Source organism: Pteropus vampyrus, unplaced genomic scaffold, assembly GCF_000151845.1.
Source record: "Pteropus vampyrus isolate Shadow unplaced genomic scaffold, Pvam_2.0 Scaffold16, whole genome shotgun sequence".
In the NCBI taxonomy this organism is placed as follows: domain Eukaryota; kingdom Metazoa; phylum Chordata; class Mammalia; order Chiroptera; family Pteropodidae; genus Pteropus; species Pteropus vampyrus.
The window spans coordinates 3,971,257-3,983,726 of record NW_011888797.1 but is presented as its reverse complement, the minus strand read 5'-3'; the positions used below and the strand labels follow the sequence as shown (position 1 = coordinate 3,983,726).

At 38.3% G+C, this 12,470-nt stretch overlaps 2 protein-coding genes across 4 annotated transcripts in view; one reads left to right on the top strand and one right to left on the bottom strand.

Annotated features, from left to right (window-relative positions):
- Positions 1-8,408, top strand: part of GLT8D2 (glycosyltransferase 8 domain containing 2) — a 31,021-nt gene extending 22,613 nt beyond the window's left edge. The window contains exons 8-12 of the mRNA XM_023527452.1: positions 381-465; positions 1,086-1,198; positions 3,526-3,692; positions 4,515-4,627; positions 7,798-8,408. Of these exons, the coding sequence (XP_023383220.1) occupies positions 381-465; positions 1,086-1,198; positions 3,526-3,692; positions 4,515-4,627; positions 7,798-7,970 (651 nt within the window). The 3' untranslated portion in view covers positions 7,971-8,408. The remainder of the gene's footprint in view (positions 1-380; positions 466-1,085; positions 1,199-3,525; positions 3,693-4,514; positions 4,628-7,797) is intronic.
- A 124-nt stretch (positions 8,409-8,532) lies between these two features.
- TDG (thymine DNA glycosylase) overlaps positions 8,533-12,470 on the bottom strand; it is a 21,449-nt gene continuing 17,511 nt past the window's right edge. Inside the window, exons 8-10 of one of the 3 annotated variants that reach the window (XM_011386872.2) lie at positions 11,413-11,584; positions 10,871-10,996; positions 8,533-10,460 (exon numbers count right to left, since the gene is read on the bottom strand). In XM_011386872.2, coding sequence (XP_011385174.1) covers positions 10,327-10,460; positions 10,871-10,996; positions 11,413-11,584 — 432 coding nt within the window. In that variant the 3' untranslated portion in view covers positions 8,533-10,326. The remainder of the gene's footprint in view (positions 10,461-10,870; positions 10,997-11,412; positions 11,585-12,470) is intronic. The other 2 variants (XM_011386885.2, XM_011386877.2) reach the window with 2 other exon arrangements.

Genomic DNA, 12,470 nt, shown 5'->3' with positions numbered 1-12,470 from the left:
AGAGAGAGAGAGATTTAGTTAACAGTAGTCAAATTACTGAGTGTAGAGGAAAACAGGCAATTTGTGGCCTAAAAGATTGAGGGGGGGAAGCTTCTGTGACGCCCACTGCAACAATTCAGAGATGAAGCTGGCGATAGTCTGAGAAGCTGGGGAGTTTAAATCTAGGAGAAGCACAGATCTGTCAGCACTGGTTTCAGCCCAAGGCGCAGATAAGTTGGGCACCAGAAGCTCAGGTGAGGCAGCCTGGCGGCCCCTGTTTTATTCTGCATCGAACCTGGAGCTGAACCAAGGCCATGGTCAAAGCCGACTCTCCAGCACCCCTGGAAGACTCTGAGTTGCATGCCTCTTCCCCAACATTGCTCCTTTTGTTGTTTTAACAGCTGAACTTTGTTCGATTTTATCTCCCTCTGCTTATCCACCAACATGAGAAAGTCATCTATTTGGACGATGATGTCATTGTGCAAGGTATACTCACCCACGGCGAGACCACTTGGAAAAGGAGCAGCTGATAAGTAGAACGACTCTCTCTCTTCATTTTCCAAGTAGCTAGCTGCCCAGTGATCATGACTGCTCGTTCAAGTTGGGAGTATAGTATTGTTGTAAATTTGGGAATATTTTGAAAACAGGGGTTGATACTCACTTCCCTGGACAGTCCAGCTGTCTTTCTAAGAGCCACTCTCTGATTGTCAAAGTCTGTGATTAATAGCTTGGTAGCCTTTCCCTTCTCTGCACCCCTAAAATGTAGGAAGGTAGTCTCACTGATGACATTCTTAGAAGTGAGTTAAGTTTTGGTGTTCAAATGTAGCCTTATCTCGTTCCCACATGCAAAAAAGATAAGCATTGCTGTGGTACCTACATAGCAACAGAAATAAAGAAATTTGACAAAGGGTGATCGGAGCTGCTTTTCAAGTGCCTTTCTAAACTGATATGAGCTATTTTTATTAATCAGATTGCCAAGCCACATGAAATCAGAGGTCAGATATTTCTCCCCTAAAGCAAAATGAAGATTAGTTAAAGTTCTAAGGCTCTATCCATCCCTAAAACAAATGCTATAGTATTTTAACTCCTGATGTTTCTAAATTCAGGTGATATCCAAGAACTGTACGACACCACCTTGGCCCTGGGCCATGCGGCCGCGTTTTCAGATGACTGTGATTTGCCCTCATCTCTGGACACGAACAGACTCGTGGGGCTGCAGGTGAGCCCACTGTTTCAGATTCCTACCTTGACCCTGCCGCTCTCACCCTCTCTTCTTCCACAACGCAAAATACCCGTAAGCTACACCTGGAGAGCCGCCAGTCTGGACTGCTGGGGGCGGTCACACCCCAGCTCCACCTCTTAGCGACTCTGGGCAAGTTACTTAACCCTGCGAGTCCCACTTTCCTCATCTGACACCTATAGTAATATCTCTGTTGCGATTTTATGAGCTGTGATGAAATTACATGAGGTCAAAGTGTCCCGCGCGGACTACATGCGCCACAAATAACAGACGGGGTTAGGTCGCTCTTCACCACCCTCTGTCAGAGATGGCGTTTTCTGTAAGAGACTCCCTGACTCTGGTTCTATTTTCAGAGTTTTGACCGTCGCTTTTTTTTTTTCCCCCCCGTCAGCTGAGGAAAATCTTGATTTTGTTCAAGCTCTTTAACCCAGGTGGAAATGAGGGAAGTCGAACCAGAAGAATGGCTTTAAAATGCAAGGTGCCATTAAGAATCAAATGCTGGGCTGTGGCTCCATAGTGTAGTGGTTAGCATGTGTTCTTTGCAAGTGAAGGTTTTGGGTTCACACCCCGGGTGCGCCAGGCCCCGCCCTCCAGATTGCTGCGAGCGTGTGGGAGGAGCCCCCGCTCCCGCCCCCAAGATCCAGCTTATAAGGGGAAACGGCAACATCCATGGGTCAAGGGTGGAAGTGTGTGTGTGGGAGGAGTGGGATTAAAGGGGTAGGAAGAATCAAACGCTATTCTTCAAAAAAAAGTTCCAGGAAATAATTTTAAATTTAATTTTAATTTAAAAAATAATTTTAATTGGCCTTTTGAGCCACGCTTCTCTTGCTCAGGCCCACTTCCACGTCTGGAAGTGTACTTTCCCTTCTGATAAAGCTTTCCTTTTCTACTTAAAAAAAAAATTAAATAAAAATACAAATAATTTTAATTTTAAGGCTAGAGTCTGGGGCCAGACCTACCTTTGTCAGGATCTGAGCTCCCTCACATAGTAGCTTTGTGACCCTGGGCAAGTTACTTAAACAACTGTTTTCTCCCTTATTTGTCAAATAGAGGGAGAGTCATTGTGAGAATTAATTAGTCGATGCATGTAACCTTATTGCATGCATTTAAAGTTCTTGAAAGCGCCTGAGTATTTCTGTTACTTCCATGTCATATTCGAACATCCCACTGAGGTGGATTATGGCAGCCCACGTGGGCGAAACAGTACATCCTGCCTCATGTTGCATTCAGTCAGCTACGTACTGAGTGCTTGCTGTGTGCCTGACGCTGTTTTAGGTACTAGTATACACTAAACAAAGCTAAAAGCCCTGCCTTTGTGTAGCTTACATTCTAGAGGGAAGACAGGTAAAATACTTAACAGAGGATCAGAGTGGAGTTGGGGCTGTATTTTAAATAGGGTGATCATGGATGGCTCTGCTGAGATGGCGTTGCTGAGATCATACCTGAAAGAATGAAAGGAACCACCTAAGCAGGGGGAAAACATTCCAAGAATAGGTAGCAGCAAGTGCAAAGGTCCTGAGGCAGGAGCGTGTCTGGCATATAAGAGGAACGTCAGTGTGGCTGAAGGATTGAGGGAAAGAATAATAGAAGTCAGAGGCATAATGGAAGGGCAGGGAAGGTCGCTTTAGGAACTGTGGCTTTCACTTTGAGTGAGATGGGAAGCCACTGGTGAGGCTTTGAGCAGATGAATCATGCAGAGACAGAGTGGGGCCGAAAGGGGTAGAAGCAGGGACATGGGAGCTGGCGGAAATCCAGTGAATGGGAAGTGGTTGGCTTCTGGATATGTTTTTGGAAATGGGTCCAATAGATTTGCTGCCAGAATTGTATGCAAAGTGAGTAAGAGGAGTCAAAGATGACCTAAGGACTCTGGGTTTTCTTCGCCTAAGTAGCTGGAAGGACAGAGATGCCACTAACTGAGGTGGGGCAGGTTGTTGGAAAGCACGTTTGGGATAGGATTGGGAGCAGTTTTTGGATGGAAGTAGGGCTGCCTTATTAAGCATCCAGAAGGAGACACTGAATTGGCAGATGGAGTAGGCGTGGGAAATCCAGAGAGGTCAGAACCGTCTACACAGATAGTATTTAGAGCCATGAGGCTGTCTAGAGCGTTAGTGCCAGAGAAAGGAAGAGGTGCTACAAGTGAGACTAGGGGCACTCAGCTTTTAGAAGTTGGGAAAACAAGAAGAAGCCAGCAAAGGACACTGGGCGGGGAGACCCAGAGACACTGCACAATGGTTTTAAGAAAATGATCGTTGTTCAGAAACAATAGATTTGTTGGTCAAAAGCATGCTTATCCTGTTCCTTGACAGAATACATATATGGGCTATCTGGACTACCGCAAGAAGACCATAAAGGACCTGGGCATAAGCCCCAGCACTTGTTCTTTCAATCCCGGTGTGATTGTTGCCAACATGACGGAATGGAAGCACCAGCGCATCACCAAACAATTGGAGAAATGGATGCAAAAAAATGTGGAGTACGTGTAGACTTCGCTACCATTTTTTCTATGCTTGGGAACAAAGTTATTCAATTAATTTTCCATGCATAGCTCAGGGGGTTAGAAATATTTTACATACATCTAAGATCCTACTTCTTCACAAAGGCACAGTTGAGAAAGGAAAGGGATAGTAGATGAAAATTTATTCTCAAATGACGTGTCAGAAGAAGTAAGATCCTGTGGAATCCTTTCTTATACAAACATTTTTCTAATAAATTGTTTAACGATATGACTTTTAGTGTTCTTCCAGAATCCTAGTGAACCTTGTCCACTGAAAATCATTAATCTTAGTCTAGATTCCTCCTTCTTACATAGATTTATTTTAATGATTATTTTATAAAGTCAACTTTGTTTTTTAGGGTCCAAGTTTTAAAAACTTGTCATTTTTTATTACCGAAGTTTTAAAGAAAATAAAACTGACTCTATCACAACCACTATGATCATATCATTGTATTCTCTTTCCTCTTTTTCTGAGTATTTTTAATACCATCATAACTTTCAATTTGTGAATAGTTATCTAAATAATGTAGGATCAGAACTTGATCTTCTACATTTGCCACAAAAAAGCCTGAGATTAAAATGGCGAAGTATTAACACTGTGAATCTAGGTAAAGTATATGGAAGTTCATGGTATTCTTTTTATAATTTTGTATAGGTTTGACAATTTTCAAAATAAAAAGCGAAAGTCTTATCATATAGTGAGAGACTGTCTTACCTCCTTTAAAATTATTAGATTCTACTTGATGTGAATCTGTGGGGCTCCAGACCAAATGTCACTAGCTCTTTTATCCCTTTTCTTAGGGAAAATCTCTACAGCAGCTCCCTGGGTGGAGGTGTGGCCACCTCCCCGATGCTGATTGTATTTCACGGGAAATACTCCACTATCAACCCCCTGTGGCACATAAGGCACCTGGGTAAGTACTTCAGAAAAACAACAGAAAAGTGCATTTTATAGACCCAGTGAGCACCAAGGTGGGAAAAGTGTGCTCTCACACCAGCTTCCTCAACTCAAATCTCTTAGGTCAGGTGTCCCCAACCCCCGGGCTGGGGAGTACCCGTTGGTCCATGGCCTGTTAGGAACCAGGCCGCACCGCAGGAGGTGAGCAGTGGTTGAGCGAGCAAAGCTTCATCTGTATTTGCAGCCTCTCCCCAGTGCTAGCATCACCACCTCAGCTCCACCTCAGATCCTCAGGCATTAACTTCTCATAGGAGCACCAGTCTCTGGTGCCAAAAAGGTTGGGGACCACTGCTCCAGGTGACCTTGGAGATTACCTTGGATCCGTTAGCTCTCATTGCTCAGATTCTGCAAATGCAACTGATAAAAATTAACTACCCTAGAGTTGTGTTTCTAGGAATTCACAAAAAGCAATTAGACTCATGCTTAGCACATAGTGTGTGCCAGATAAATATTAACTATTTAGAACTTTCATCATCAAAACTTTTTCACATACCTTTCTTGAACTTTTGTAGTAGCTACAGTGGACAAAACCAAATGAATTAGCATAATGGCTTATGATGCATTTAGACAACTGTCAATTTATCTTTTAAAAAGAAGTTGTTTACTGATGATGTGTGCTGTGAGTCCCCTAACAGGCACTTATTCACTCTTCACTACAGGAGTGCAGGCTCTAGGGTATGGATTGAAATCCCAACTCTGCTACTACCTATGATTTTGGGCAAGTTACTCGAACTCTCTGTGCCTTCGTTTCTTCATTTGTAAAATGAAGCTTATAGAACCTTATAAAGGTTTTTTTGTTTTTGTTTTTGTTTTTTTTTGGTAAGGAATTGATTACCAAATATTTGTAAATTGCTTAGAACTGAGCTAGGTACAGAACACTTTTACATTCATTCAGAGAGATGGCCACAACCCATTAGCCAAAACCACTGGCCAGACCTGTTTAGAAATTCAGAAAGCTTTTGAATTTAAAAAAAGGTAATGTGGTGCATATACTTATGTTCTACAATACCCTGAGTGGGATCTAGGTTTTGCTGCCAAAGAAGTTATTACAAATCTTTTTTTTTCAGACATTTGGGGATTATTTTAGAATTGGAGACAATGGATTTATTTTTACCAGGTATCTACTGCACTGACAAGAACTGAGCTAGGTTCCGGTGATAAAGGTGAACATTATTTCTAATTTTGAGAATAATCCTGCAAGGTGGTATGTCCCTTACTCTCTAGGACAGAGAAAGGACAGAAAAAATGGTGGAAGCTGGGTTCTTGTCTCTTCTTCTTTATAGATTTGCTTCTGCCTCATTACCAGAATCTTCCCTGATTTTCCTGAGCATCTGTATGCATGTTAAGAGTGACACAGGGATGTTAAGGACACTATTGTTCTGTCTGATTTGATTTATAATAATATTGAGTTCACTGTTAAGCCAAATATCAACATATCCATGTAATGAATGTGCAGAAAATCCCATCAAAGGAGAATGTCTTTAAGAAATATTGTGTAAGAAAAACTATGCAGAACTTAGATCAATAAGGTTAGATTATTTTATGACCTTGGAACAGACACTCAGAATTACATTTTGTGAAACATCTAACTTATCGACAAGTAGGAAGGAGCAGGATCTTCCCAAGGGAAAGAAGTCATTTTTCTTTGTAGAACAGAACCTATTCTGTGCTGAAAGTTTTGGAATCAGGGTCGATTTGCAAAGTAAATCTACACAATGATCATTTGAAAAATGACTCAGTTTTAGAGTGTTATGAAAGCAGAAAGCAATGTTAACGCTCATGGGTATTAAGTTTGAGCCTCAACAGGGAGGCTTAAGATTTTAAAAATTTGTGAAACATACTTAGCTAAAAGCAAAATCGCAAGTCCCTACGCAGTCCTTCAGTCATGGAGCTGAGAGATGCTGTCCTACTCTGTGACGACTTCTCACATGAAGGTGCCTCTTCCCAGTGAGCATCGCCTTTGTAGATTCTTTGGAAGTTGATAATTTTTCCAATTAGGCCTCTATTGCCTGCAACACCAAGCTCTTCTGCTGCAACTGCCTTCACAACTATGTTTATGAATAATGTAAGACAAGACTTTTTTTTTTCTTATATCATGTTAAACTAACATAATCTAGGTATTCTCTCTCTTTACTCAGTGGACTTTTGGTTTTTTAAAAATATAAAATTCCTTTTCTTAGAAAGAAAATTTAACACTATACAGGATATCTTAAAAAAAGATTTACATTCACAAGATCTTAATGTACTTTTGGAAGAGATATTCTACAAATATTCTGAGCAACAGTAATATTAGGGTAAATACAGTCTCTAAGTGATTTCTTATGAGGGGACTAATACTCAAATGAAGATAGCTGTTTGTTAAAAAGTAGATCTTAATCTTAGTTATTTTACGTGGTAAAAATAAGACCACTTAAAGGAAAATGTTGAGGGAAATAAGACCACTTAAAGGAAAATAAGACCACTTAAAGGAAAATATTGAGAGAAAACGTAGAAAAACAACTATAAACTCTAAGTGGGAGGGAAACTTATAAACCCTTCTGGGGACGATTTGGCAATCTCCTATCAAAAAGGTACACCTTTCAATCTAGCAATTCCAGCTACAAGATTTTATCCTACAGATATATTTATACACATGCACAAGACATGCATGGAAGACTGTTCATTTAGCATTGTTTATGCGAGTGAAGGGACAGAAACAGCCTAAATGTCCCTGAGAAGGAACCTGCTAAATAATCATATATTCATTCTATGTAGTCATTAAAAATAATTCAATAAATCCATATGTGGAAATTCAATAAAGCTGGTGTGGAAAGTTTCCTAAGACAGTAATTTAAAAAGGCAAGTTACGAATAAATTAAAAAATGTGTTTATATACACACACACACGTATATAACATATACATGTACATATTTACCTCCAGACTGGTGTGCAGGTAGAACGTTACTGAAAGGATTTCAGGAGAAACTCTTAACAGTGGTTATTTGGGAGATTTTCAGTACGTGGTAGAGTCTTCATTGTATATTCTTTGATTTGTTTAACTTTTGAAATAACGAACCTGTATTCAATAATTAATATGAACATTTTATTTTCTAACAAGCCTATTATTTTTCTCTAAACACAATGAAGGCTGGAATCCCGATACCAGATATTCGGAGCATTTTCTGCAAGAGGCAAAACTGCTCCACTGGAATGGAAGACACAAACCCTGGGACTTCCCCAGCGTGCACAACGACCTGTGGGAAAGCTGGTTTGTTCCTGACCCTGCGGGGATATTTCAGCTTAGTCACCACAGTAGCTGATGCAACTTGACGTTTTAGATATTTTCTGTGTAAAAATGTGGACTTGTCCATTTGTAGCCTACTAGACCATCATTCTTTATGAACAGTATCTTTGATACACTTATTGTGATAAAATATTCATATATTAATATGAATATGTCATCATAAGTTATGATCCACAATATAAAAAAAACTGTGTACAAATAATACTTGGATCATACAGGTTATCGATTTACTTCCTTAGGTCTAAGTGGTAATTATGGAAATCAAGATTATGTGAGTAAAATATATTGCTGGAAACTCATCTGCGTTTCAGCAATTTGCTTAACTCATTGACAGTTTGCATCTAAAAATTTTTTAAATTTCTAAATGTATTTTTCACAAGACATTGTCAATCTTGTCTTCTGTATTACATTTAAAACCTGAATGTTTGAAAAAATAAAAGTCATAGATTTTTAATAATTTTCATTAATATAGAGGGTCCTACACGTGAAGTATAATAGACAGTAGACTGATCTCAGGTGTAAAGGGGGAAAGAATAACAGTAAGTCTTATGACAGAAAAGCCTGCAACTTAAGAGTAATCATTCTTAATATTTTTTTATTGTAAAAACCATCAGACTTTCAAATGAATTTTAAAACTTTCAAAATTACTCAATGAAAAAGTCTCATATTGTCACAGATAGGATATATTAACATGTACTACTCATCTGTCATATTTAATGAAAAACACCATTATTTGTTTTATGCTTGGAAAATCCTCAGACTCATTCTCTACTGAGTGTCCATCATAATTTAAAGGGTATTTTCTCCACTAAAATAAAAAAAAAAATCCATTGTAAGGCTACAAATTATTATATACCAAAGCAATACCTAGTTACATGCTTTACATAGTCCCATGAAAAAATAATTCAGTTGTTCCTAATCCCTGATGTAAGGCTCTTCAAAGCACCTGCACAAAACATCCGTGTAAACAGGAGTACAGTACATGATTTAAATAACATGAATGACTTTTACACAGCTTGACCTAAAGGAAAAATAAATCCATCATAGCCACAGCTAAAAAGCATCTTAAGATTCACAATAAGGATTTTTCTTATTATAAAAGGAATAGGCCATATAACATCTTAGAAAAAAAAACACACTTGATAAATATTTTCATGTTGAAAAGCATGCTCCTTGGGTATAAGTTATCGGGAGTAAATGCAAATGGCATTTCCAAGTACCCAGCTTTATATCCACCAGGCCTAGTAGTCTGGACTATTTGTAGCACCATAGAAAATGCATTAGAAAATCACAAAGGTACATTACTTCAAACCAGCCTCGCCATGAGATTCACTCAGTCCACAGTAACAAACAGCAATGATGCAGAGAAAGAATTTTTAAAATGATTGGCTTATTAGATTTACCTAGCAAGAAACATTGTTTATATTAGTACATTTCATGTACATAAAGCACCAGTTTAAATAAGATTATCAAACACCTCCAGCATCTTGGTTGCTCACCCTGAAAGTTCATTTCTCATCACTTTCCATGTTACATCTTTAAAAGCCAAGGAGGATAAAATTCGAACAATGATTTTGAGAAATTCAGTTCCTTCCCTATCAAATGTATATCTCTCAAGTAAAACACAGATGAAGTAAAATTTAAAAGGTCAGCTGCATTCTCTGGAACCTACCATTCCAGCAGAATAGTTTCTGCCTGCTAGAAGATTAACACAGGGGGCGAGGAGGGCCCAAGTCAGGGCTCAATGCCCTGTCAGGTAAGGCCAGGTTAGCCTTGCTGCTGCAAGACCACACTCCATATTTGCACTACTAAGCAACGCTCACAAATGTTCACCACTGGTAAAGCAAAGAGTTCTGAGTATGACTATGACTCAGGGAGCCCAGCAAACTCCACTAAAAACTACCAAATGAGACTCTGCTGAAGCTTAACTTCACATATGAAAATCAACACATTTGCCTCTTTACCGGTGGTAATTCTTATTGTTAGCATGCCCTTCTTAGGCATAAAAGGAATAATGGTGCATCTGAGTTTATGCACAGTTAAAAATCAAGTATAAAAATTCAGACTGTAGCATTTCAAAATTAGATTAAAAGTGACTCCCTAAAGAAAACCAATTTCTTCAGAAATGAAAAACAGTTTATAAAATGCTGGAATGACGGTTAATTCAAATACAAAAACTCATATACAAAAAACCCTACTTTTTTCCTTCCAAACTACATAGATTCATACAGTTGATTCTACCACACAACTGTACTATGATTATATCACCAGAGTAAAACACTAATAAAATACTTCAGTCGGCAAACTGAAGGCCAGTTCTTGATAATTGCATTAAAACTGAGGCATCTGAGTAGAGCTGAGAAACACTGTTCTTAAGCGTGGTTTCCTTCCTGCTGTCCTTGCGTCCCACAGTGATTATTAAAGGAAGGAATCTGGTCTGCAAATGACTGGCTCATCCACTGCCCATTTGGAATGTCACTGAAAGTTGATTCTCCACTGTCAGCTGCTGGGGAGGAAAAGAATGTTAGTTTATTTTGCTTAAAAGCTTCAGATGATCGTATTAGGAAATTTTAACTGTCCAGTGAAGGAAAACTGTTATTAAAATAATTAAGCAAACTTCTTGAACACAATTATAAGTTTCTGTTCTATCTTTAGATGTAGAACTAATAAATACTCATTTGTTATTTAAAGAGGGAAATGCAACTAGGATGGCTTATTAGAATCAGTGACTTAAAAAAATGAGCTGTAAAAGTTTGTGTAAACATTAAATAACCATCAGATTTTCTCTATAAGTCACTTAATACATTTTTATATTACCATTCCCATTCTTCAATAATCTACTCTTAAATTTTTATTTTGCCCAATCCTGACAAAACCAAGTCTTTGAAAGGAACAAACACAGGGAGGGGAACATACTCAGCCCATTTGAAGAAAAACTGCAAGGTTCACTATTGCACAGATTTTCACTATAAACACCACCATACGCTGCTTCATAACCCGGATCATATTTTTCTTCCTTAACAGCCATCTTCTTTGCATCCTCTGTGAAGAGAGTAAAAGGGAATTAAAACTGATTTTGTACAACAATTTAAAAATAGCTTTATTCAGAAATCATGATGAAGCAATCTTTTTCTTGAATGTTCATGTATACCGAGATACACCTTTTGCTATACTCTCTCAAACTCTTTGTAATATATACCAAATTACCTCGTAAGAACTATAAAAGCCTATAAGATTTAACTGTAGGTGGGCTACTATGCTTCTCATATTGTCAATATCTGCAGGAGCGCCTAGAGTAGATAGAAGACCTTGGGAAAGGAATATTTCAACACCCTAGGACCCATTATAAGACCACTCTGCCTGCAAATATAATTTTCTCCTGCTTTTAAATCCACGACATACCTTCTTTAACATATATATACATGAAATGAACACAAGGATTGATAATGGTGACACACCTTGGGCAAGCTGCAGGTCAAATGTATATTGCACCTCTTGAACATCTGTGTTTCGTTCAATGCCTTTCAACTGATCTCTTAAGTCTTTCAGCTTAATGTAGTAATGAACTTTGTCTTGGGCTCGAGGAAACTGAGCGCACCTTGCACTGGATGACGGCATAACATAGCAGAGCTAGAATCGTAAAATTTTGTAGTTATAGGAATCTTATAATTCTTTTGAATCCATTCATATTGAGATTAGAAAATTTCTTGGAGTTAATAACTTGATTCTTGCCATGTATTGATATATGCAAAACCAATAAAAGTAGATGTTTGCATTGAAAATTGCAATATCTACTTATTACAAAGTCGATAAATCAAAAACAATGAGACTCCACCCCCACAATGTTCACCTATCAATCGTCTTTTCTTCTTAATAATAAATATATGGTGCATAATTCTAAAGGCAGAAAAGGCATTTAAGTTTACAATGAAAAGTTTTGCCTCCCGATTCTCTACGTGGTTCTCTTCCCCAAGGGCAATCAAAGTTGCTAGTTCCAGAAGTGTTCCATAAATATAAAATCAAATGTGTCTGAAATGTGTATTCTCCCTCCCTGCTTTAAAAACACACACAAATGGTAACATGCTCTATTCCCTGTCCTGTACCTTGCTTTGGAGAAAATTCTCTATCGGATATCTTTATCAGAGTAAAAAGAACTTTTTTTCTGTGTAGTACTTTTCATATATATTTAACCAGAGCCCAACTGTGGGCATTTAGGTTGTTTCTAATCTTTTAATACTGTAAGCTATAGTGAAAACCCCTTGTACATATTTGATTTAGAATATGTGTGAGCATATCTGTTAGATAAATTCCTAGAAATGGAATGGCTAGGGAGAAAGACTTTTACATTTATCATTTTGGATGATGGCAACAAACAGTCCTTCACAGAACATAACAAAATACATAACTATGTACCTCTTTTATGTATAAAAGAGGAAGGCTACTAGATTATAGAGTTTTCAGTTGCAATTTCTACAATTTTTAAATTGGCCTCCATACCATGTATTACAGAAAAAAA